Here is a 25,384-nt window from a genome sequence, read left to right as displayed (position 1 = left end):
ATTTTCTGGGCTTCTGCTTTTTCAGATGATGCTCCTTCTGGTGTGGCAGCCACAAGCTGCTAGACATATGGTTTCTGCCCTGTGGCACATAATGACCACAAATAAATGACCTTACCAGGATGGTGGTCATGTGCAGCAACCAGACAATTGTAGGTCCCATCCAATTGAAATATTCTATTCTATTCTATGTCAAAGCACTTTGGGAACCTAAGAATACTTAGTGGTGTGAAAGTCTTCTGGAGTACAGGTGTGCCTCAATTTTGTACTTATGGGTACAAATTGTTACCTTAACTTTGCTGAAAGGAGGAAAACTGAGCAAATAACTTGCTTAAGGGCACAGACCACATCAATGCTAGTGTCAGGGCTATTATGTGCACACAATTTGTGTGTGTGTGCATGTAGTCATGTCTCTACCTCTTAGTATTCCTTAACTTGTAGTTTAAAGTGCAGAGGATTGAAAGCTCACAGCTTCCACCTGTCATTTTACTTGACATTACGTATTCTAGAGCTATGAAAAATAGGTTTGGGCTGCTGACATCAGTCATCTCTTCTCTTTTTCTCTCCTATGCCACTGAGAACTATGTGTCCCTGTCTGTCCTGCTCCTATTTCAAGATGCATTTATTGTAATAGTTTAAACCAGAATAATGTGTTGGCCTTGCCATGTGACCATAGGCAAGTGGCTACGCTGCTCTGAGACTTCATTCTCCTGTAGGTGAAACAGAGGTAATTATGCTTACCCTGCTCTGTGAACAGCTTCAAGATCTCCAGCTAGTGTGTGGGAGACAATAGTGTGATTATAATTGCCCAGGCACTGTAAGACCCCATGCTCAGTGGCATTTCTTTGTCTGTCTCCTAACACAACAGCTTTCAAAGGCTCCCGTGCACACTCTTGCTGGATTTTTTTCTCATTCCCCATTCCCTTCTTGCCACTTTCCATTCTTGCTGCCCCCTCTCCTCTCCCCGAGGTCTCTCTTGGGGAAATCTACCTCCTCTATCGACCCATTTTCCTCCCCTGTCGTCAGGTTCTGGTTTGTCGGCTCCCTTCCCTTCGTTGTCACTCGTATCAACAGTTACTTCACCACCATCCCCTTTCCCGCTCCCCTCCTCCGAAATTCTCCCTCAGCCCTGACACTTTCTCTAGAAACAGCCGCGGGCTATTTCTAACCTTCCTTCTCTCATCAAAGCGCTGGAGAAATCAGCTCGCTTTCATCTCTCGGCGGGGAGGCTGCCACGCCACTGCCGCCGTGGTTGGCAGGCCGGGCTGGGAACCGGGAGCTCCTGGTTGGTGATGGCGGCACGGCCACTGACTCACCCCCTGGCCTTCGGCAAGCCGCTCGCCCTCTCTCCTCTCCTGGCTTTAAAATAGGAACAATAATTACGCACTTACCTCACATGGGTGTTGTAAAAATTTAATTACCGCTTGTAAGATGCTATCTAAGAGTGAAATGTGTCTTTATCTCTCACAGTGGTAGCTGTGACCACTGCAATCTGCGCTCAGTTCAGGCCCTGGCATATAAAACTAGTGTCTTCCCCAGGCAGCCAAAGCCTTCCCTCCTGGTCACAAAGGTCCCTGTGCCATAGACCTGTGACACAGGGGAGTCTCCCTGGCTGCGGGCCATTCCCCCTGGAAAACAGGCAGAGAGGCTGAATTCCCCTCTGGTCAAGGTCACCTATCCAGCTGCTCCTCTGATCACACTCTTCCCTCGAAATTTCTGGTGAGGCCTCTCCTGAACCAAGATCCATGTCCTCCTCCCTTCTTGACTGCCTTTGCCATCCTCATCCATTGCCTTGCTCTTCCCTCTCCCTCTGCTCTGGCTGACAGGACTTGTCCAAGCCGCTCGCCCTCCTCCTCCTTCCCGACTGCCCTCACAGGCTGTCTCAACCAGTTAAACCCAAGACTCCGCTTTCCTCAGGCAATGGCTGCAAAGATGGGTCTGTCTAGTGAGATGCTGTCCGTCCGTGAGGGTGGGAAGGGGCAGCAGACCTCGTGCCAGGCAGGCAGCAGTGGCGATGCTGCCATCCCACCACTCTCCAGGTGATGAACAGTGAGGAGAGCGCAAGGCAGCGAGCAACATGTCCGGAGCCTGACGCCTCTGTCCTCCCATGCACGCATGTGGGGGCTTCACGGTCTGATCCTCCAGCACCACCCATGCCCAACATGAAGTAGGAGCAGAAGCATCCTCGGATACTGCCCCTGCTCGTTGCACACAAAAAGGACACAAAACCCACTGGGACTGATGTTGCCAAGAACAGTGCTCAAGCCTGAAATCAAGAGGACAGGGCTGGGGACCCTCCATAGCAACCAGAGACCTGTACAGAGTTGGGCCTGATAAGGCCAGGTCTTGGCACCCAGGTCCACCCTCCTCTGCGCCTCTTCTCAGTCACTTCCCAAGCTAATATTGGGGTCAGCTCAAATTTCCGGTCTTAATTACGCCACTCCCTACATGTGCCAAAAAAATTGTCTCCGACTTGGGCTGATTACCACCTCTTTCCTGTGAGAGGGCGATCTGTTTGCGCTGATGGAGATTGCAGAATATGCAACGCCTGAAGAAGCTGCAGGGGACCCTTCTGGATGTGGACCTGCTTTTGGAAACAGAAGACAACAAGAGAAATAAAGGCCATTTTAGATCAGGAAAATCTAAACAACCTGTAACTCATCAGTTGTTTTATTTTTTTGTATTCTTGGCCAAAATCTTTGTCTTTGGAGTGTATTTGTCAGTTTCTGAGTGAAAGTTATGAAAGGGCGTGAGGATGGAGTGAGACTTGCGAGTGGAAACTGCTGCTCAGCCATGGAGAGGCTACTGCCTATCCATAATGCATGCGCTCTAAACTATATCCATAAATGTCAGGCATGATTTAATAGGCTATAAAATCCTACATCATGATGCCACTGGAACTATTGAAAATAAAAGCAGATAAATCACGATTCTGTGCAACAAGCTGTACTCACGCTGCTTTTTTTCATTTGCTAGGGTTTCATTCTGCCATTTGCTGAGCACGCACTACTCTCACTAAGCCTTGAGTTGAGTTTCCTTTTCCTTTTCCATTTCCTTTTCCTCTTCCTCTTCCTCTTCCTCTTCCTTTTCCTTTTCCTAGCTTGGGTTTCCATTTCAGCCCACTGGCTTTGCAGCTGTGTGGTCACGCTGCTGTAAGCCCCTGCCCCAGAGGGTGCAGGACTGGACAGAAAGGTGCTGAGCCTCCGCAGGCTTGGAGAAGCAGTAGTACTCTTTTTTTTTTTTTTTTTTTTTTCCCCAGCAGTACCGGGCAATCATTGTAAGCAGATTGACTACTGTTGTTCATATAATGTTATTCCTCACATTAGATTATGAGCATTAAATCTACTAGACAATGTTTATATGGCAGGAAAACAATTTGTGTCACTCTTTTACTGCCAGCAAGATATAGAGTTACAATGACATGGATGACAGAGTGTGCACCACAACTCCGAACAGGCATGACAGCTGTAATCCTGTCTCCCCATGGAGAAAATGATGCTGAAAAAGGAGGGAGGGGGTGTTGAGCCTGTGAAAATATTACTGATAGAGAGGATTGAGTTTTGAGGAAAGTTTTCTTCACCTCTGCAGCTGAGATGAGTAAACTGGAGAAGTAAAATCCAGCCATAGTACATGCAAAATGTAAATAATTTTGGCCTTATTTGACACATAATTTGAACTTTGTCCCTTCAGCTTCTATTTTTTGTTTATTTTTGTTTAAAATGTTTTGCAGTAACAGAATATAGCTTGATGCTTTTTCTACTTTTACCTTGAGTTTCATCATATATCTTATAATTCTTTAATTTTCCTGGTCTGAATCATTTAATTACATACAACATAAGAAGGCAGGTGGGAAGGTGAGAAAGGAGGGACAGAGGGAGGGAGACAGACAGAAAAATAACAAAGAAAATAAGGAAGGAAAGAGAAGAAATTTGCTAGCATTCAAAATTTGGGGGAGAAGTTTGCAAATATGTACTTTACAGGACAAAATCCAGAGGCAAGATAAAGAAATGCAGACATGTAAAATTTAAAGAATTTTCCAAAGTATTTTTTTTCCCCTCAAAAATCTTGTGATTTTGAGGTAAGAGGCAACTAACTCATTATTTTGAATTCATGAGGTTGTCAGTATTGACACACACTTCATTGTTCTGGATTATGCAAGAACAAAACATGAAGGTATAGCTTACACCTGAAACTGGTAGCTGGGGATCTCGTATTTTGCAGAATTGTCTTCCAAAAATCCTGGTTTTGGTAACGTTTTTTGCTTTCCCTCATTTACTGGTGGTTTTGTGCACCCTGCAGAGCCCTGTCTGCTCAAGAAATGAGCCTTTGCCCATGGAAATCTCTCTGTGGCATCAAGGACCTCAGTCCCAGCTCTGGCCGCGCACGTGCTTGACCGGTGTAGCCCTGCCCCTGTCACTGCACGTCTTCAGGTGATGCTGGCAAGTTCCTCACATATCTAGAGAGATTTAAATTCCATTTAAACAACCACCCCTGCGAAAGTAGGTCGAGCGGGGAAGTTTCGCCCGGTGCAGGCCAACCTCTTAACCCCACCTGCTCTCCAGCTCCCTGCTACTGATCTTCCCCCAGCAGACTTCCCTCCATTCCTCTCAGCTCTCCCAGGCTCAGAGCTGCTCTCCCCAGTCTGAAGAGCCTCCGATACGGCCTTGCCCATCTCCAGCCGCAGGCAGAGGTCCCCTGCTTTTACTCCTTGGTCCTTGCATGCCTGGCAACCCTTCCACACGTTCTGTTGGGGTGATTTTGTAGGGTCGGGGCAACAAGCAGTGCCTGGCCAAGACTTTTTGGTCTCTTTGGTAGTGAGCAAGAGGGCTACTGGCATAAGCTGCGGCTTTGAGGGACTGCAAGATTCCAGTTTAAGGTATCTCCATCTACTTGCACCACAGCGAGGGGAACTTAGCTGGCTTTAAACACAGGGATGCACACACACACACGATATATTCCTTGTGCCTTTTCACAGCGCTTAAAGCAGCTGCTGGCACGGCTAAGGAGGGTGTGCTGTGACTTGCACAGCACGGCAGTGTGGGATGGGGCACTTTTACAGGGTGCTAGTCCAGGAAACTCTGCTTTGTGGCACCATGCTGTAACCCGGACACTAGAAGAGGTCGACAAGGACTCGGCTGTACCAGCCTTGTGGTGCCACGATGTTGCTCCGCAGTGGTAGGAGAGGGGACCGCGGTCCCATGCAGTTTAGTCCAACGTGGTAGTCGGGTTTGGCTGTTGCCAGGTTGGTGTCACTGGAGTTAGTGCTCTCAGGGCCACTGTCAGGGCCACTCACTGCCTCACCTTTATGTGCTGCGACATGGAAGTAGGTACCAGGAGTAGCACTGTCAGCATGTGCCCGAGCAGTGCCTTGTGCAATGAAGTCTGCTTTTCAGATGTGACTATAGACTTGTCTCTCAGAAGATGCTGCACTGCTTTGAACAATGAAAAGGAGTTAAATCAGTACAATCCTCAATCTCTCTTCCCCTTTCTCCTAACAGAATAGTCACACAGCAGTAGAAAAACATTTCTCTTATTTACAGAAGCAACACACTAGATGATTGAAAATAATCCAGTATATGACGATGTGTGACGATGACATAGTTTAGAGCATCAATTATGTTCAGGGTTACTTTTTTGCATATATTTGCCGCTGGATGAATAGGTGACATACCGGAATTTTTGCATTTCCATTTTGACTGTTGTGGGTTTCTGAAATGGGAAAGCTATGCAAGTGCCTATGTAAATTGCGTAAGTGTATTTATATCAAAATGCCTGCAGCTTTAGGGAATGCACTCGTATTGCTATTATGATTCAAAAAAACCCCACAAACAAACCTTTTACCAAAATCATTATACTGGTGTAAATCCTATTCATAGAGCCAGCCCTGAGCATTCAGAGGACCACGAAATCTCAAAGAAGATTTGGCTCTTAGGTAAACAAACAAGAATGCAAATAATATGGATATAGCATTTCTCACTCTAACACCTGAGACTGAATTTCACATATATTCTTAAAAAGCCAAGGATTCAGGAATTCTACCACAAGAAACATTGACCTGGCTGAATCTTGGAAAGAAGGACTCACCTGAGAATAGGAAGTGAAAGCTAATCTCACTGATAATGATGAGAAGCAGCATGAGTGATGCACAATAGGGCCATAAAATCCAATTTGGTTTCAGAAACCAATTTGGTAAGGGAAAAAGAATGGTAGTACTAAACGTGCAATGCAGCGAGGATCACTTCCACAGCATCTCTGTGCACTAACACTCATGGATTTACTGGTGTGTCCGCAGGACCAAAAACTCTGTTGCATGCTAACATCAACATATCCTTTGCACATTCTTGGAAATTACTATGGTCTCCTACTGTGTTTTGTTCCTTAAGAGCTTGATTCTGTCCCTCAATCTGGAAGAGTCATCTTGGTCAAGGCTCAGTAATGTCAGCAGACCCATCAAGTGACTATCTGTACCTGTTCAAACATTGGAAGACAAGAATAAAACTAGTAATACAAATGAAGCAAATAAGTGGTCATTAAATAAGTGAGTCAGTTAAGTTGTGCTGGGAAAAGATAAAGGGAAGGAAAAGATAACAGCGGAGAAACAATAGAATGAGTTAATGATAACTGGGCACTGGGAACTAATGAGTGCCTTTGCAAATACCAGGAAAGAAAAAAATACTACCACGAATAGAGTCTCCTTAATAAAAGCGAGGTGAAGTCAACAATTATTGCAAATATCTGAGGTACACTGCTGGAACTAGAAATTCAGTGTACAAAAGAAGAAATTAAACCCTTGGCTTTTGGCTGGATTTAGGTTCCCAAGTGTTTAATTCCTTTGGGAAAAAGGCTCCAACATCCTTTAGGGACATATGAAAAAAACTAGCCTAGCTGTTGAGAAAGTGCAGGTAGGAAGACACTGGGAGTCTCATGGCTGTGAAGGAGGCCCAGGTGACAAAGAATCAGTGGGAGATGGTATGCAGATGCACTGCTGTGGGCAGAAAATGTTGAGTCCCAGTGAAAGGCTGGTTTGCCTCTTCTTCTTCAGGGCTTGCTCTGTTTTGAGGGACAAACTCCAGACCAGAAAATACAAGCATCCAAAGCCAGATTTTCAGGCCATTACGAGGAGAAAGAACATACTCCTATCTATGGGTTTTCTTATCCCCTGCCGCCCCCCAACATGCCACCCACCTCCCTTTCCTGGGAGAGCCCAAGGCAGGAACTTGGCCTCACTTCAGAGGCCAGAGTATGGTTACCTTTTGCCTGAATTACTGTTGCCACCATCTATCCGAGCAAAAAGTTAGGGGACTTCTAGCTAGGGTGTTGATGAAAGGTGGCTCTGCGGGATTGGAAATCCTGCTTTTAACTAATGGGTCCTCCCTGGAGATAAGCTAAGCAGTGGCCTCTCGGTGAGAGGGAAGGAAACTAACTGGGAGCCTGTTCAAGGTTTAATACGAGCTAATGGACTTCCTTTCCGCTCTGTGCAATCTCCACGTGGCGCGGATCTAAAGGGGAGCTGACAGCTGGGGAAGCTTTCTCTTCACATTTCCAGAGCAACTGTCCCGCAACCACAAGCCATCCTGCCCACCAGATCTGGTAGCGTTTTTCATCTCCTGCACAGAGCAGCAGTCAGGACCATATAGTCTGAGGTCTCAAGAGATGGAAGTAATGAGAGGAACCGCGAGAAATCAGGTCAGAGAAACAAGGGCAGAACCAAGCAGAGAAGCTAACACATTACGAGGAGTTTGTCCCTCCTTGTTCAAAGGGTTCAAGGATGTTCTTCAGTCACTGTGGCTAGCATCTAGCTAGCATGGCCGAGGCATACCTGCTTCTTTTGGGAAGGGCAGACCACAGGGCAGTGTGATATCTGTTCTGTCCAGCCACGTTTCCTTTGCCAGCTTTCTTACAGCAGCTTCAGTGCGATTGGCTTCTGGCTGGAAAGGTGCTGCACTCATGCCTGTGGCTTTCTCTACTCAGCCATCCTTTCTTTCCCTTCCTTTTCTAGTTACCATGCATTGCACTCACATTTAGTGGAGTGGTGGAAAGAAAAAGAACAGAAGGAGCTGGAAGACAACAGCTCTAAAGCAGGTTGTGATCTTGGACAGATACATGTAACCACTCATACTGGTTGAGAGGTCTGCCAAGATGGATCAAAGCCTGTGTTTGTAAGGGCCATTAATCAAAGTGGGAGGAACAACAGGTATCAGTGACCCCAGAAGGAACAGATGTTGAAACTCCAGGCAGAAAAATGAGGCTCGAGACACATAGCTTCGCCACAAGCTCCATGGAGAAAAACAGATTGCAGTTGCACTGCAAGAGGGAATACTGAGTAACAGGACTAGATCTGATTTGGGGCGATGGCAGGTGACAAATTTTGTGCAAGCTTCTGAGGCGACTTGGAGACCAAGTAAACCGTGATGGGTTTTGGCTGCATTCACAACGGCAGATACTTGTCCCTAAATGTGGGATTCCGTGGGCTGAAAAGGTGATACCAATTGGATGGGAAGCAGAGAAGACCAATGACAGTGATAAAGTGGCTGCAGGGACCGGTTAATGAAAGGAGATAAAAAAGAACTAATGGCAGTGGTCAGGAAAAGGAGTGATACCTGGGTGCAAGGCACAAAACAGACAGAGAGGATAAAAATTGTTTAAGGGAGCACAATACACAGGAGTAATTGGGTGAAACTCAACAAATGAAAATGTAGGCCAAATATCTTCCTGACCATGGGACTTGCTGGACCATGAAATAGTCTCCAAAAGAAAGAGGTGGAAACCCCATTACCCGAGGCATTTAAAACAAAAGCGGACAGAGCAATCAAGCGCGTGCTGCAAATCCTCTACCAGCAGGGGAGCAGAGTAGATGACCTAACAGGTCTTTTCCATCTCTAATTTCTACATTTAATATAAGGAATCACAAAACCCCCTAACCTGCCATGAGATACAGAATAATGACTCAGCACTTGGGGAAAGCCAGTGGTAAGCATGCAGGTAGAAAGGGAAAATGTCATAGTGAGGAAGCAGAGAGAATAATAGGGGAGAGAGTGGCATTGTAAAAGCAGTAGAGATGCCATGGCTCTACTCCAGCAGTTCAGCCATGACAGGTAAAAATGAATCCTTGATTATTGCGTTGAACCCCTATTTAAAAAGGGTCACTGGTTGCTAGGCTGAGAGGGAATAGTACTTTTCCTCCCTCTTCCTCGTTTAGTTTCAGGGACTGGCCAAAACGAAGCCGTAAGAGGCTGCAGAGAGTTGGTCCTGGTTTGCAAAATGGCCTGTGACAGCCCACCAAGGGGTGCCAACCGGGAGAGCCCAGCGGTCTCGCCTCTTGGCCGTGCAGACGGAGCAGCACCGGGCTCAATGCTTGCAAGCACACGGCGGTTCAGCAGACGCCACGCAACGTGCGCTTAGGCTTGCTTTAAAACACCACGGTAGGATTCCCCCTCGTTTGCCATTTTGGGGAGCACTGGATCACTTAGCAGGAGCCTGTTCCATCCCAGCGCACGGCATCCTTACAGCAGACTCCAGCGGCGGTTGTGCCTTGCAGCGACACGGGGAGAAGCAGGGCTGCGCTCCCGGGCACCTTCAGGACTTGCAATGAAGCGGGTGCATCCCAAAACCAGCCAGGACACCAAAAACTGTCTTTAAAATCACGAAGAGAGATGTAGATGAGATGGCCGAGTCATTTTTCGCCTTTCCCCTCTCTTTTCAGCCCCGTCGGGAGGGCTAAGGCTGTACTCGGGAGGGACTGGGCTGTGCCCAGAGCTGGAGGGTGAGGGAGAACAGTGTAATTCCACCCTGCAGCTGGAAATAACGCGCGTTACAGTATGGATCCCATACGTTGCGGGCGACACAACGCCCCCCCGTGCTGAGCTACGTGCGACCCGCTCCGGGGTCTAAACGCAGACAGAGCCGCGGGGAGGGGGGTGGGGGGGTGCGAGGCGACCTCCCGCCCCCCGCCCCGGTCCCGTTAGCAGTCACAGCCCGCAGGTGGGGTGTCTGTGGGGCGGCGGGCCGGGCCGCGCGTGGGACTGGCGGGGGGATCACGGGCCGCCGATGCCCCCCCCCCCCCCCCAACCCAGCCCCGGACTTCCCGTGCCCCGCGGTAACCCGAGCCTCATTTCCTGGTCGGGGCTCTTAAAGGGGCAGCCCCGACGGTGGAACAAAGGCCATTGTGCTGCCCGCGGGCCGGCGCCCCCCCCTCCCCGCGGCTCCCCCCACCCCCAGCCACGTTCGCCCACCCCGCTGCCCGGCGCGGCAGGCCGGTACCGGAGCGCGCGGCGTTTAAAGGGCCCGCGCGACCCCGCGAAACCCCACGGCGCTGAGTATGACGACGCGAGCCGGCGGCGCCCTTCCCGCCTTTCCCCCTCCGCTTCGGCCGTCCCGCATCGGCACCCGAGGGCGCCGGCGGCTCGCCGCGCTCCCGCCCCGGCCGCCGGGGCACCGCCGCCCCGCCCCGCCCTTTCGCCCCTCCCCCGCCGGCGGCGGCCGTTCGTGCCGGCGGCCGCCTCCTGCCTGGGGCGCGGCTCCTTTAAGGGGCGGGGCGGGGTGCCGGGAACCCACGTCAGTTTCGGCCCCGAAACTCCGGATCAATGAGCGGCGCGGGGCGGGGCGGGGGCGGGGCGGGGCGCAGCGCCCGGTCAGGCCCGGCCCGGCCCGGCCCGGCCCCCGCCGCCTTTCGGTTTCTCTCTTCCAGGAAGGAAAACACCGGCGGGGAGAGGAGCCGCGCCGGCAGCCCCCGCCCCTCCCCCTGGGCCTACCCCCCCCACCCCCCTACACACACCTCCCCCCCCCCCCCCCCCCCCGCGCGCGCGCGCGCACCGACTCACACACGGACTTGCGCGGGCAGCGAGCGCGCAGTCACACACACACACACACACATACACACATACACACACACACACATACACACACACACACACACACGGAGCCACAGGCGCGCGCGCGGGGACCGGGGGGGGGGACGGCGGCGGGAGCCTCAGAGCGGCGGCGGCGGCGCGGAGGAGGAAGAAGAGGAAGAGGAGGAGGAGGAGGAGGAGGGGAGAGACACCGGCGGCGCTGAGGAGGGGAGAGACACCGGCGGCGGGGCGCCTCCCCCGGGGCAGCTCCGCGGGCCGCGCCGCGCCCGCCGCCGGGGCGATGGTGGCGGCGGTAACTTCCCCTTGAGGGGCCGGGCCGCGTCTGGCCGCGCCGGGAGAGGGAGCGGAAAGTGAGGGAAGCCCGAGAACTTCCCATCGTGTCCGTCCGTCCGTCCGCCCTGCCGGGCTTCGCCGCTTCCCTCCTGAGAGATGTCTGAGGCTCCTGCTCAGTTTTGCATCAAGGTAAAGCCCCGTCCCTCCGTCCGCTCCGCTGTCTGTCCGGCCCCTGTCAGCGCGGGACGCGCCCGCCGGCGCCTCAGGGCGGTGGGCGCTGTGTTTTGCCCGGGGTTATCTGGGTGAAAATAACTGTTTCTTCCTCCTCTCCTCTCCTCTCCTCTCCTCTCTTCTCCTTTTTTTTTTTTTTTTTTTTTTTTTTATTCCTCGCGTGGAGGGCGGTCGCGGGGTGGTCGGTGTTCCCCCACCCTCACGGGGCGCGCGGCCCCCACCCGCGGCGGCGCGGAGAGCCCCCCGCGCTGGCGGCCGGCCGCACGGGCGTGGGGGGCGCGGGGACGCGGCTCCCGTGGGTTGTTAGCGCTGTGCGCCTGCCCCCGGGGGGGGGACACACGCGCGGCAGAGCCGCCGCGGCCGGCGTCGCGCGGTGTGGCTCTTCCACGGCGGGAGGCGGCGGCGCGCCGGGCGCTTTAACCGGGGCCCCGGAGCGCGGCCCGGCCTCGCCTCCCGTGGGGCTGGCCGCCCGCCGTCCCCCGGCAGCAACTTCGCGGAAAGTTTCCTGCCGTCGGGGAGATGCAGCCGCCGCTGCTGCTGCACAAACAGTGGGTTGTGGGGCTTGCTTTTTCTTATTTTGCTCTTTAATTATGATTTTTGTTTGGTTTTTTTTTTTTTTTTTAAATATCTGTGTTGTTATTATTATTTTTTTAGCCGCTCTGTTTACTGGCGTCGCCTGCCCCTCAGCAGGTCGGGGAGCCAGGGCTGCGCAGCCCGGCCCCGCTCAGCCAGGGCCCCGGGGATGTGTTTCTGCGTGGCTTGGCCTGTTGAAGAAGGGGTTGCCCCGTGAAGTTTTAAGTGGAGGCGGTATGAAGCTGAGACAATGGAAACAAAATTGAGTTTCCTTTTTGTCCAGACCCTTCCTATCTAGCAGCCCGCTAGAAATAGTGCTTTCCTCTCTCCTTCCCTCACCCCTCGGTTTGGCTTCAATCATACATTCTCTTCAGGAGTCGCTTTGCCTTGTTGCCAGCCAGGAATCTTCCCTTCTGCTCGCCGCTAACTCTGTCCGAGTAAGAGTGCTTTAGAGGTTGTCTCTCCCTGCCTGGAAGGAAAAGGTGACTTCCAGACTCCTCCTAAGGTGAAGAGCCTGCATTAAACACTTACTTATTCAGCTTAAAAACATGATGCTTTTTTGTTTGTTTGTCCCATGCGTGTGTTTGTGCATTTCTGGTGGGAGTCTTGCCCTCTGTACGGCGTGACTACAATTTGAAAACTTCTGGGTGTATTTTCTCTTGCTGAGTTAAATGAGATCAGGCCTGCGTCCCGTGAAGTCTTGTGGCTTAGAGAGTCTACTTTGACTTTTCAGAACAGAGGTGGGCAAATTGGATAATGGGGTGTTGTATGCGCATTACCGTATGGCAAAATGCTAATGCAGGCAAAGCGTGTAAAATTAGCTAAGCAGATGCCTATATATATACATATACAAAAATTAAATATAACTACTGTTTTTTTTCTAGTAAACCCTGTGGAAAGGTAGGATGTGTTCTCTGGACAGAAGAACATGAATGTCAGGAAGAAGTAGTGTCATGAGTTGTGTTTCCTTGTTTTTGGCATGTGTTGTTTTGAAAATACCAGACTTCTGCTCTTACTGAAGTCAGCAACAACACTACTGTTGATTTCAGGAACAGTAAAACTGGTTCTTCCCTAACCTTACTAAGGTATGTTGCAGAATTGTACTGGAAGGGATCAGCTGTGTAGCAGAAGTGATACAAGCAAACTTCTGTTTGAGTTTTGAAATGATTAAATAGCAAATTTTCATTATGTTTAGACAGATACTGGGAAACTGATTTTTTTTTTTTTTTTTTTTAGTGACTAATTCTAAACATCATGGTGTGAACTTTTTTTTTTAATGTGTAGTTTGTTTACATGATGACCCTTGCAGTTATCTTTGTCGGAGAACAGAAACTACTGTTACTGGCTTCTCTGTTAGTGATTCCTTTAATAGTTTCAAATACAGAAAGTACGTATTTTCAGACAGAAATGTGAATTGAAAATGCTAGCATTTCTTCACCGATCAAACCATTCTGGGGAACCTTTTCTTCAGTTTCTCTAACTACAATTGTTTTTTGGATGCTTGTTTTGACCGGGCAGAGTTAAAGGTGGTTGTGATCAGCAGCTGGCATCTGGATTTAAGAGGAGTTGTTTAAATGGTAGTGTGATTGATTATTTCTTAAGCGTGCCAGCCTGGCTTGCGGCACGGCGCATGAGGTCGAGGCAGAGGAGCAAGCTCCACACTGTACTCAACTTTGCTGCTAAGCTGCTGTGTTGTTCTGAAAAGTAGCCAAGTATTGTGCTGCAAGGGTGTTGCAGTTTCATTAGGAGCCTGTGAACTGGAAGCAGTGGTGCTGGTGGAAGTATTTTGTATTTATTTACTTTTTTCCCTTCCTCCTCCAACACAGGGCAAGGGTGCATGCAGTAAATGCCACAGCAACTGGGGTGATGATCCATGGAAAGCTTCAGCGGAGGGAGTGAAGGCTGGTGCTTTGTTTATGCCCGAGCTGCTCAGTGCGTGGTCTCCTTATCTCACGTTACTAGAGAAGCGCCCTAGTAAGATTTAGGAAAATTTTAAGGAGGTGAAGTTTTGGTGTATATTTAACTACTGGTAATCAACATAAACTTACAGTAATATCTCGGTTCGTGTCAAGTCCTTATCAGGATGTATGTGTGATTGTATATTGATACGTGTTTGCTTTGTGGCAAGTATGTGTGCTTACTTAAATTAACTCTCCGAGAGAGGAAAAGTATAATGCCAATCCTGATCTTGCCAACGCTTGGGTGTGTGCTTGCCCAGCTGATGGCAAGCAGACCTGGTAACTCCAGCTGTGCTGTTGTGACAAGGAAGTTAAGTGTGTGCATAAAGAGTCTAAAGCTGCGGAGAGAAATCATCGATGGGGTTTAGAAAATAAGATCTTGGGGGTCAGAGATGAATGTGAAGGTTGGACCCTGGGTGTTTGCTACAGTTTAGGGCATCAGCACCTTCTCTGTGTGAAACGATAGGCTTTGGGCTTGTGTCAGACTCCAGCCCAAGAGGGCCTGAGGGCTTTGATTCCACGGTGGGTTGGGAAGGGACATCTGGTGTGATTGTCATATTCACACACTTTTTTCATCCCAGCTTTGGGATGTCTACACTGGTAGTAAACCTGTTCCTCTGATCCTGAGCCATGGTAGTTAGCTGATTATAGTATTGTAAATACTGCCATGACATTGGCACTCATTACAGCATTGGCAAGTGATCCTTGTGGCCTCACCTCTCCTCCTCCAGATGGGAGAACAGAAGCACAGGAAGAGTAAACATCTTGGCAAAGGCTTACATGAAAGCAAAAGCTCGAAGGGAGACAGGACAAGAAGTGTAGACACAGGTGATTATTTCTGTGATTGATTAAGGTCCATGGGGTGATGTGTTCTGGTTTTAATCTGGTGATGAATTCTGGTCTCACCTGGAGCTTTCTGATTGTATTATATCTCCCTATTTTTTTTCCTGAAATTATAATACCTTGAGAATATCGCCGTGATGTCATGTGGAGGCTCACAATTCAGCAGGCAAATAGAAGGGTCCCAAGGGGCGCAGTTTAATTTGTTTATTTTCCTTTTTATAAATCTGGCACTTTCAGTTGCTTAGTCTGATTTACCATGCAACCACACAAACAATTGTGCTGGCACAAGTATGGAGTTGTGGGGGAACTAAAACTGGGAATGCGGCTGGGGGATCAGCTGCTTCAGATCTCCCAGACCGACCAGGGCTTCTCCGAGCCCAGGCTCCCTTGCGTGTGCCTGGCTGATGCTTGAGCCGAGTGCTTTCTGTGGGCAGCACTGAACACACCGAGCCTTCCCGCGAGTCGGGTTTCACAACTGATTCCAGTGGAGATTTTATGCAGCTGTACGCTGGTTGATGTGAGCACTTTCTCTTGCAGTGAACTGTACGTAGAGTGGCCCTTGTGATTGTATGGGCACCGCAGGAGTCGGCGCAGAAACCTGTAGCTCGAGGACTTGTCTCACCAGTGCTCATTTCAGATTCGAGGATGTACTTTGTAATTATTTAAGAAAAGGAAGAGGGGAAAAAAAGACTGATCGTGTAAGAAGCCGAAGGACAAAGAACCAGTATAGTGTTTGAGCGTTCGATCTTAACTGGCTTCCACAGATTTACTTAATTTTTTAAGTAGTGCTTTATGTCTCCTAATACTTCATTGATGCTGGTTTTGCAGAGAACTCTCTCCCATCAATGGCTTCCATGCTGAGGGACTGTTCAGCACCACTCAGCCAGAATCCTGTTAGCCTTAACCAGGGCTGAGTATCTGTTAGTGCAGAGTATGTTCTTTAATGTTTATTAGTAAACTTGTGTACTAGGAGGAGGATCCTCATTCTGTTAAGTGTCAATGACAAAACTCTCATTAAGTTTAGTGGGTGTAGGATTGAATGGGAGAGGACCAGTGTTTGGAAGCAGGTACTGTTTAACACCTGATTAATCACTTAACTCCTTGGCACCAGCTAAATTTAATCCCTCCAAAGAAAAATTTTACTAACACTGCCCCAATTAAACACTGGTCATTACTATTCACTGAGTCATTACTAGTTAAGTCAGTTTCCTGGGAGGCAACCCATTAAAACAGCAGCCCAAATCTGAAATGCCCCAATTAAACAGAGGATACTTTAATGATAATTTACATGCATATTGCGCCTTGCATCTCAAAGTTCATTTTGGAGGGAGGTGGCTGAGCAGGCTCTGCTGATAGAAATGCTGATAAGCAGGAGATGAAGTCTTGTACAGTTACACGGAAGGGATATTTCTTCATTTTAAAAAAGTTATCTGGGTCTTTGAGCGCGCGCCCTCTCAAGTCTTCTAACAAAAGCTTTCCAAATAACCTGCTTACTGCGAGAAAGGAGAGCGAAGGTAACCTGTGTTTTTGGCCAGTAGTGTGGTTCTGACATACAATCCAAAAATTGGCTAATATATTTCTTTTTGCATAGGTTTGTTTTGGAGTATTTGTGGTTCAGTGCCTTCAGCTGGGCATCCCCAGAGCAACACCAATTCAAAAGCAAGTGCTTCTGAAAATGTTTGCTTTGGCTTTTGCTTTCCCTATCTGTGAAACAGGCATAAAATAATAATGAACCTACCTCTGCAGGGAGCTAGTGAGGCTTACTTAATATTTGTAATGCAGCATGGAAACAAATTATGTTTATTACAGAAATCAGTGACAGAGTGATCCCATTTGTGCCTGGCTTTTTAGTTCAGGTGGCGTTTCGGGGGCGGGAAGTGGGGTGAGGTGGTGGTGGTGGTTTGGCTGTTGGCTTTTTTGGTAGGGGCCACCCAACTCTGCCGAGCAGTCAGAGAGAGCAAGATATTAACGGCTTCTCTGTGTCCCGGGGGCTGTATCGGCCACACACGGGCAGGGTGGTGCCTCTGCACCCACAGCGTGCGCTGAAGGCGGCTTTGGGGGAGCTGGGCGCGGGGTGCAGGCGTAGCTGTTGGCCACAATCCTGCTCCTGGCTCAGGGCAGGAGCGCCTGGGAGGGACAGCAGCCAGACGTGGCTGCCAGAGCAATCCCCTCCACCTTCCCCCTGGCCATCACCCTTCCCAGGGCTGCCTGAAGCTGAAGGCAGAGCAGGCTGCGTATTCACTTGTCCCAGGTGTTACTTTTTCCTGGGGGTAGGAGGGCATTCCTCTCTGTTACATCAGATGTGCCTTCGTCATCTGACAAGGGAGGACCTGCTGGCAAAGGCAGTGAGTGGCTGGTGGTCAGCTGCTAGCATTGTCACAACAATTAATTTTTAGGTCGCAATGTGTTCCTGTGCCTCCTGAGGGAAGGGGGCCACCCAGGACAGCCCACAGGTGGGATATTCCTCTAGGTAATTGTGAAGAAGCCAAACCCAGCCCAGGTACATGCTCAGGTTCAGCCTGAGCAAAGAGACCAGACAGGCCACCAAAGCTCCCGTGCTTTTAACAGCAGTGTTGTGGCAATTGATTCCTGCTATCGTGGGTTTCTTAGGTCTACAGGCCAAGCCAAATTTAGACCATATTGGTTCTGGTGTTGCTGAGTTGTCTTCAGGCAGTGTTTTGTTGGAGCACAGAGGACAGCTACTCTTTATCTGCTTCCATAGTAACATATGGAACTCAAGGCTAGATTATACTGATTCAACATACCACCCCCCCCATCCCCCCCCAAAATGCCACTGCTGGCAGGAAGATAAATGAAGAAAACTCCAGGTGAAGTTTAACTTGTTTTTGGAATGTCTGGAGCAGTGGTAAATAAAGGATTTTGAAAGGAGTTTAGCTTTTCACTGATAGATGGTATTGCTTCTCTTCTGTAATGCTATTGAGCTCCAAAGTGAACTGGGTATAGCAATTAAGGAAAGCTATAAAGGATTCTTCATCTAAATGATTTTCCAAAGGTTATTCCTTGTTAAGCCATATGCAGTTTCTTTGCTTCAGTATTGTTCTTGTACAGTTTGCAAATACTGTCCTGGTTAAGACAGTCTGGCGAGAAAATGAGTATGAAAGAGAGAGATTCTCGCTGTGGTATTTATGTTGGTGTTCTATGGAATGTTTGCACACGGAAATAAACAGCATTGTAAATCATTTTAAAGATGTGCATAATGCCAAGAGTATCACTGGGTGTGATTGCAAGAGTTAAGTGTTAGTAGAGCTCCACAAAAATACTGTGAATGTGCCAACCAGGCTTTACATGTTAAACTATTAACAGCTGGCTAATATTAAATCCAGAGTTTGGATGTTTAAATTAAAAATAAAAATAAATGTGGTTATAAATAGGAACAATGAGTGATTTCTTTGTGTTCTTCTGGGATTTTTGTTTGTTTTGTTTGTTTTTTTTGTCTGCTTTTGTTGTAGGTTTTTTGTTTGTCCTTTTTTTTTTTTTTCCCTAGCTAGCTCAGGTAGGGTCTGATCAAGCTTGGAAATGACTTGTTTTGAAAGTCTTGAGAGTTTAATCTGGAGGAAACCAACTGGCACCCAGTAAGGAGTATCCTTAAAACTGGTGGAATGCAGCAGAGAGTGAGATTCCTTATATAATTTGAATTTCAACAGAGTATGGCTGAAGTGATTTTTCCATTATGTCTTCAGTGGGATCCTCCAAAACATCTATTAGCAGAAGCTAGGAATGTTTTCTAAATGGTATGGGATTCTGTGGAAATTCAGGAGCTTGGAGTTCTACCAGATAAATGAAATGTTTAATAAAAGTGCCAGAGATAGTAGTATTAGAATTCAGAGACAGATTTATCCAGTTAGTAGGGCCACAACAAGGCATTCAGTATCTGCAAACCACATTTTCCTTTTCTTTCTTCTTTTTTCCCTTAAAAGGTCTTCACATAGAAGTTGTTTCTGTCATTGATGGAGCACAGTGAAGCCCTGCTGATGTGCTTGGAGGTCAAATGGAACAAACCCAGCATTACAGCAATATTGGGGAGCTCTTTCCCACTTTCTAGGAACTCATCTGAAGTCTGTCTTGGAATTCCACACCATGACAGTAGTAGTCCTTTTTTCTTCGGAGATTCTTGTTTCATCATGCTCCCTCTTGGAATGGCGAGTTCTCATCTTCCTACCTGCCCCGTGCTTTAAAACACAGGCAAAGCCAAGCTTTCTCAGGCCTGCCCAGGAGTTGAGGTTAGCGGTGGTAAGGTGCAAGGAACCGGAGGCTCTGGGGTGAGGGTGTTAACTCTAGTTATCACTGGAGGCTACCAGAAAAAGTGTTCCCTGGCAGATGGGCCCTCCTGGTCACCTCTGTGAGAAGTTGCTTGGATATTTGCAGTGGGCACCACTGTGCGAGACTAGCTGCAATGCGAAGCCCGAACAGCGATGGGGGTAGCGCTGATGGGCCGTTGCCAGCTGTGCCGCTGCCTTTCTACCATGTGGGTTCTGGTCCCAGCAACTTCACCCCAGCTCCAGAGGACCAGCTCCCTCCAGTCTAGAGCACTGCTGTGCTGGGTCAGGCAGCCTGGTGTAGGCACATATAGGTGCCAGGTACCTGACGGGGGCTGTGCTGTGACCAGGGAGTGACAGACCCACCGTTTTCCTGGAGGTGAGGAAATGAAGGGTTGAACTGTTTTCACAGAGGGATGAGGATGCACTCATTCCTCCCAAGTCCTAGGGTGCCAGGACGGGCACCAGGTTGCAGGACCAGAGTTGCTGATGAGTGTAAAAGGTATTTCTCAGTTGGCAGTCTGAGTGGTTGTGTCACCATCAGATGGCTTGAGCAAATGGGTTCTCTGGAAGAGGACTCGGGGAAGACTGTGGGAGCGGCTTCCAGGGGAAGAAGGATATGGGCTGTAAAATATTTCATGACATGTGGCCTGAGATACGTATCACACATTGCACAGTAAACACTGGGCTCAAACACACTGGAGATAGCATCTTAGCAAGCTACCTCACACCAGCTGAGTCATCAGAGCCATCCATGACTGACCGTGTGCTGGCTTTTATTACCTCCCAACTGGGACAAATTACAACTTCTTTTAAACCTCAGAGTAAGAAGACAGTGAATTAATAGAGTATGCACAGCCAATTAGCACAGCCAGCTGAACCAAGTTGATGGGCAGTAGCTGAGTTTTCCAGGCTTGGAGAAGTGGGCAGAAAGTACAGTTTGGTTTTGTTTTCCTCGTGGTATTTTTGAGCGAGGATCTCTCTCAATACCTGGCTCTTCTCCTTAACAGAAAGAGTGAGGTGTCCTTGAGGTGTTCAGTCCTGTGTGCTGATAGACCTCCCAGAATAGTCTGGCAGCTAAGATCATATTTTAGGAAATTATTTTGTTGGTGAATAAAAGAGAAAACTGAGCTCAGTTTTCAATTTGGGGTCGAATAGGCAAATAAAGCTGTAGTGGGAAAGGAGTGGGGAGTAAAATAGAAATTATCTGTATGCTGCAGTTTGAATCCATGCTGTGTATCAGTTCTGTTACAGCACGTTTTCCTGACTACTAGGAAGGTTTTTAGAGGCACTGAAAAAGACAGAAATGAGCAGTAAAGTTGCCTGGGGAAACTTCCGTAGGAAGAGAAGCTACATTGCCTAGGACTCTTTGGCTTGGAAAGGAGACTGCTGAGGGAGGTACAATGGAAATCTAAAATTGCACAGTAGTGTAGGATGGGGAGCAATTATTACTCATAGTACAAAACTAGAGCAGGCAATGAAATTAAGAGCCAGCAAGATTAAAACAAGTACTTCTTCCATCTGTGTTAAATTATGGAACTCACTGCTGCAGGATGCAGTGGAGGGTAAAAGTACAAATGGTTTTAAGAAAGAGGGTAGAGGAATATGGGGAAGATATTAAGCCTAACAGCCTGGGAGGGGGTGGGGGTGAAGCACCCCTATAATTACACAGGGGAAAGATTGCTTTTTCTTTTTGTTAAACCTTTCCTGAAACAGAGACTTCTTGTCTTTTGGGGACAAGATCCCAGGCAAGATAAACTTGCTCTGATGATGTATAGGTGTTCAGATGCTTCAGTGTAAAATTTTGCACCCTGGAAGAGGCTGGTCTCAAGTGCCTATTAGTCTCCTCCGGGTCGTTTCCTAAGTCTCAGCCCTATCAGTCCTGATTTCAAGAACACTAATTAATTGTAAGTGGGAAGAGAGCTAAGGAAAAATTTGTCTGTGACTGAGAGATTTGTGAAGTCTGGATTTCTGGGACTAGGAAGAGATTGGCTATGTTGCTTTAATGACCCAGATTGAAATGAAAGAGGGGAAAACCTTCAGGGAATATGTGGAAGAGGAATTACAGATCAGCATTTGAAAAAGGGAAATTTTCTGGTTATGTGGAAGAGACATTGTTTGCTTCTAGGAGCCAAATGTGGGTTGACCTGTGTTTTTCCAAAGGCCCCCCAGTTCCCATTATCACCCGTGTGAAATGTGTTCCTAAAGCATTAAGTCTTCTTCACATACGTGACAAATGGTGTCCCACCCGGAGCTTGCTGCCAGAAGAGTTCCTGCTTTCGCTGCCTGACCAAATGCTGCAAGCAGTCACCGAACTGTCTCACTGGCTAAGAAATGCTGTCACTTGTACAGACCTTGCATCACACTTTGATTGTGACTTTTTAAAATGGGAAACAGAAGAATGGGTATACAAAATCAATTCCGATACTGTTTTACATGTGTACTTTTTAGTTACTTTTCCTGAAGAGAGAGTGATACAGTGTTGGACAGCCATTAAAACATATTGATGTGCAGCTAAATATGGCCTTTAACCTAAATTTAGTTCTCCTTTCTGCTAATCTATACAATGTCTACAAGTATCTATTTAAGTAATTGGAGAGCCTCATGCAGGTTTAGTTAGGTTTTTATTTTGGAAAATAAAAAAATACTTTATTTGCTGGATGATTGATTTTTTTTTTTTTTTCTTTTTAATTTTACATGCTGTTTATGATAGACTGCACTTGGCTTTGCAATGAAATGTAATTACGAGTGCAGTCTCCCTCATCAAAAACCTGAGCATTAAAAGTAGTTCTTAAAAAAAAAAAAAAAGTTTCTAGAATTGTAAATGAAACGGAAGTATCTGATACATTTTTAGGTAATATTACTTGATGAATAACAAGCTTTTTTATTAAGCAAATGAAATGTTATCTGTTTTTTTTTTATTGCACTGATTATTTCTTGTTGTGCTGATGTAGTATCAGTGGATTTTGCTTCCTCACCCTTTGGCTCTAAGTGTATAATAGCGTGTCTTACTTGTTCGAATGGTAAGGCTTTCTTTCATGCTTTGGCATAAGGTTTTGTACTTGGGATTTACCTTTAAAATTATTTTCTGCTGCTATAGTTATGACTGGATTTCAATACACCTTAGTTTCACATTTCCTAGGTGGCATTTTTAAATTAAAAAAACCCCAACCCCTTAAACCTGAAATTTTAAAAGTAACTTAGAAAATTTATACATGTTTAGACATAATGCCTTGGTGGATCTTGAATACAATGCTAGTCAGAACCTTTCTGTCTGCTCCATGTTATCCTCTATACTGAATTTTCACTTAATGCTTCAGTGGTGAGACCCACCTCTAGTCATGGAGAGCTGAAGCAATGGAAAATCAGCTGATGTGAGGACTATTTCTCCAGTTTAGCGTGAAGGCTTGGATTTGCAAGCAAGAGCCATCATAGATGCAGAATAAGCCTCCTGTTTCCAAGTGAAACCAAAACCCTTACAGTGTTAGTGCTCCTGGAAAGAAAAGGCTCTGAAATAACAGGTTTTAACTTGCGTCCTTTAGTAGAGGTGTCTGTGTGTTCTCTAAGATACGCGAAAGTCTCTGTTAGCTCAATGTTTTAATGTTTGTTGTCACAGCCAGTTCCCTGTGAGGTAAGGAACAAGGATTGCCCTGCCTCACAGATGAGGAGTGGAGAGGCTTCATGTAGTCTCTAGGTACCTACAGCTGCAGCAAAATAATGCTGTGCTCTCCTTGGGCCCTTTGCCTGCTGCCTACGTGGGACTCCCTCTCACTCTCTGCTTGGCAAATGATGCTGTGCTGAGGCTGGCCCGTCCCCACCCAGGCTTGCCCTGCCTGCTTGCTGGGGTGAGAACTTTGCAGTCCTCCTGCGTGTCCCTGGGAGGTGAAGAGTTATGTCACCATCACATCAGCTAGTCCAGTTACAAGGTGAATTTAAATATTGGTGAAAGAGAGGGCTAGGTTCCTTCAGTCTAGATTGGAGTTTCCTAATTCCCTGCCCATTTTCTGTCAGTGGTCCACAGAGCACCCTCTCATATGCAAAATATTCATACAGCTGTATGGGCCGTGGCCTCCTTTTTGTTGAAAGAGAGGAAAAAACCCTCTTCCAAATAACAGCTGCAGTTCTGTCACTTTCTTAACCTCAATTAAAAAATAAACGTAGGTAGACCCAGGTGGTTGGCACAGCGGTGAAGACTGTGAAAGCATTGGATTGAAGACACAGAGATAGCTCCTTCAATGATTTCCATTTAAAGGACACTGAACAGCTGGTCTGGAGTAGGGCTTGGTTTTAGAGCATGTTTAAATTTAAGCATTATAGTGAGCCATGCATATTTAAATTTTCATCTTCTAAAGAGAAAAAAACAAAACCCCAAATGAATTAAGGGAATTAGTAGAGGTGGTTAGAATGATAAATTTTTGAGGATGGAGGAAGTTCCATTTTGGGGTTGCTTTCCATGTGACGCCTGAGAAACAGAGCTAGCCTGAACAGTTTTGACTGGTCAGCAATGTTTTTTGTGTCCACAAATTCAAATTAATTGCTTGTAAAAATTGTTTGGTTGGTATCTGAGGTTCTGGAAATAAAATAATTACATGTACTTGAAAAATAGATACTTTTTTTTGTTCAGAATTTGTCCTTGTAGGTTTTCTGACAAAAAATTTTATCATAGTCTTGAAAACTCCAACAGATTAGTCACCTGCAGATTTTTCTGGACATGTGCTGGTGGTGATAAGAATCCAGGTTGAGCAGGCCTGCAATTCAGGATTGGAGCTTCTGTCTTGATTTCCACCAGTGCTCACAAAGTATGCTGTTCTCAGCCCAGACACACAGCAATTTGAAGATACTCAGCGTGGCTGCAAGATGTGAGCTTTGACATGGGGTGGCTCTCCATGCCTGTGTAGATAGGGAGCTGTTTGAACCAGGGATCTGGTATTTGTATTTTTGTAAGCACACTCTAAGTTATGGGACTGGTGGTTAGTGGAGGAAGGAAAACAGGAGCCAGGGAAATAGGGTGGGATTGAGAGTGAAGGAATTAAGAAGTTTGCCATGGCAGCAACTGCAAACAGCTGGGCCCATTGCAGACTTATTGTGGAAATCATAAAAATTTCCTTTAGAAGGTCATGAGAAGCAGAGGCATGGAGAAGCTGAATTGGGAAGAGTTATTTCTCATTGTATGGGAGCAGGGAGGATCAGACAGAAGCATACAGCAGTTTTAAACAGGGGGAAGTATGTTTTCACATAACATACATGAGGTTATTGAACTTACTGCTGGGAGTTGTAATGTAGGGCCAAACGGGAAATTGGTTTCAAAAGACAGTTTGTACGAGGTGGGTCTCTTTGGGACCATTAATTGCAAAGATATAGCTGCAGTCCTTGGCTCAGAAAGCCCCTAACCTGTGGGTTGCTGGGGGAGTGTGCAAGAGAGGGTTTATTCCTTTGTTCTTACCCTGAGCATTTCCTGCTGGGTGTTGCTGGAGATGTGGTGCTAGTTTAGACAGACCTTTGGGCTGACCAGAACTACTGTGGTTTTCCATTTTCATTTAGGGCTTTCATACTTTGGTGCTGGACTCTCTGAGGATGCCTCTGACAAATGGAAAAATAACAGCTGAGAAAACCTCTCATGTGAATCAGACCTTCTGCTCTGTTTCTTGATCTTGTTGTGGTGTTTCCTCAGCAGAGGTAACCTGATCATCTGAAGCTCATGAGACAAATGTTCTTGGGGTTACGAAGGACTTCTCAATGAATTTTGTTCAGAAAAATTCTAGGGGATTTTCCTGTCCTTGACTCTCCTCTTGGGCTGTGACGCCACTTATTGGCATAAAGTGCCCTGACCTATTTTATTTCTCTAGGTTTTTCCCAAGATTTGGCTGACAGAGGGTGGAAAAAATAATGAGATTCTTAGATAATTCAAATGCTGTGTGATGTGTCAGCCACACCTCTTCTCCTGGCTGATAAGAGACAAGTGAACACAGTTCCTTGCAAGATGAAGATGCGTTTGTTTGGATGGCACAAACAGGTAACCGCATGACTCTGTGGCTGATGAACAGGTGTTATACAATACAGGGACAATTCCAGCACTTCCATTAATTTATTCCATCAACATGTCTGAAACTTGCTCTGGAGTGACTGTCTTGATTTGATAGTTCAATCTCTTTGCCTTTCAATCCCTGACTCTTTTCAAGTTCTTAATAGCTGAGAAAATTGAGGAGGGAGTGTTTACTGAGTGCCTGGACTTCATTTTTCTACACATAAGGATTAAGAAATGAGTAAGCTGGCAGACAGGACCTTCTCGTGCAACCTGGTGAATGCCAAACGTTTTCCTTCAGTGCAAGCTGAGCTGTTTCTCTGTTTCTCAAACCATGATTGCCCTGCACTAATGCAGTTA

At 47.3% G+C, this 25,384-nt stretch overlaps 1 protein-coding gene and 1 long non-coding RNA gene across 2 annotated transcripts in view; one reads left to right on the top strand and one right to left on the bottom strand.

Moving 5' to 3' along the window:
- Nucleotides 1-1,396: 1,396 nt before the first annotated feature.
- Nucleotides 1,397-10,428, bottom strand: LOC122153700. The gene is made up of 2 exons (XR_006165562.1): nt 10,258-10,428; nt 1,397-9,753 (listed from the first exon to the last, which is right to left on the bottom strand). It is a non-coding gene; the product is annotated as an uncharacterized LOC122153700 (long non-coding RNA).
- Nucleotides 10,429-11,008: 580 nt separating this feature from the next.
- The window catches only part of ETV6 (ETS variant transcription factor 6), a 140,547-nt gene continuing 126,171 nt past the window's right edge, over nt 11,009-25,384 (top strand). Inside the window, exon 1 of the mRNA XM_042795329.1 lies at nt 11,009-11,309. Within this exon, the coding sequence (XP_042651263.1) occupies nt 11,277-11,309 (33 nt within the window). The 5' untranslated portion in view covers nt 11,009-11,276. The remainder of the gene's footprint in view (nt 11,310-25,384) is intronic.

This window comes from Tyto alba, unplaced genomic scaffold (genome assembly GCF_018691265.1).
Source record: "Tyto alba isolate M040663 unplaced genomic scaffold, T.alba_DEE_v4.0 Super-Scaffold_21, whole genome shotgun sequence".
Lineage (NCBI taxonomy): Eukaryota > Metazoa > Chordata > Aves > Strigiformes > Tytonidae > Tyto > Tyto alba.
The sequence above is the reverse complement of the archived record's forward strand: the minus strand, read 5'-3'. Positions and strand labels throughout refer to the sequence as shown.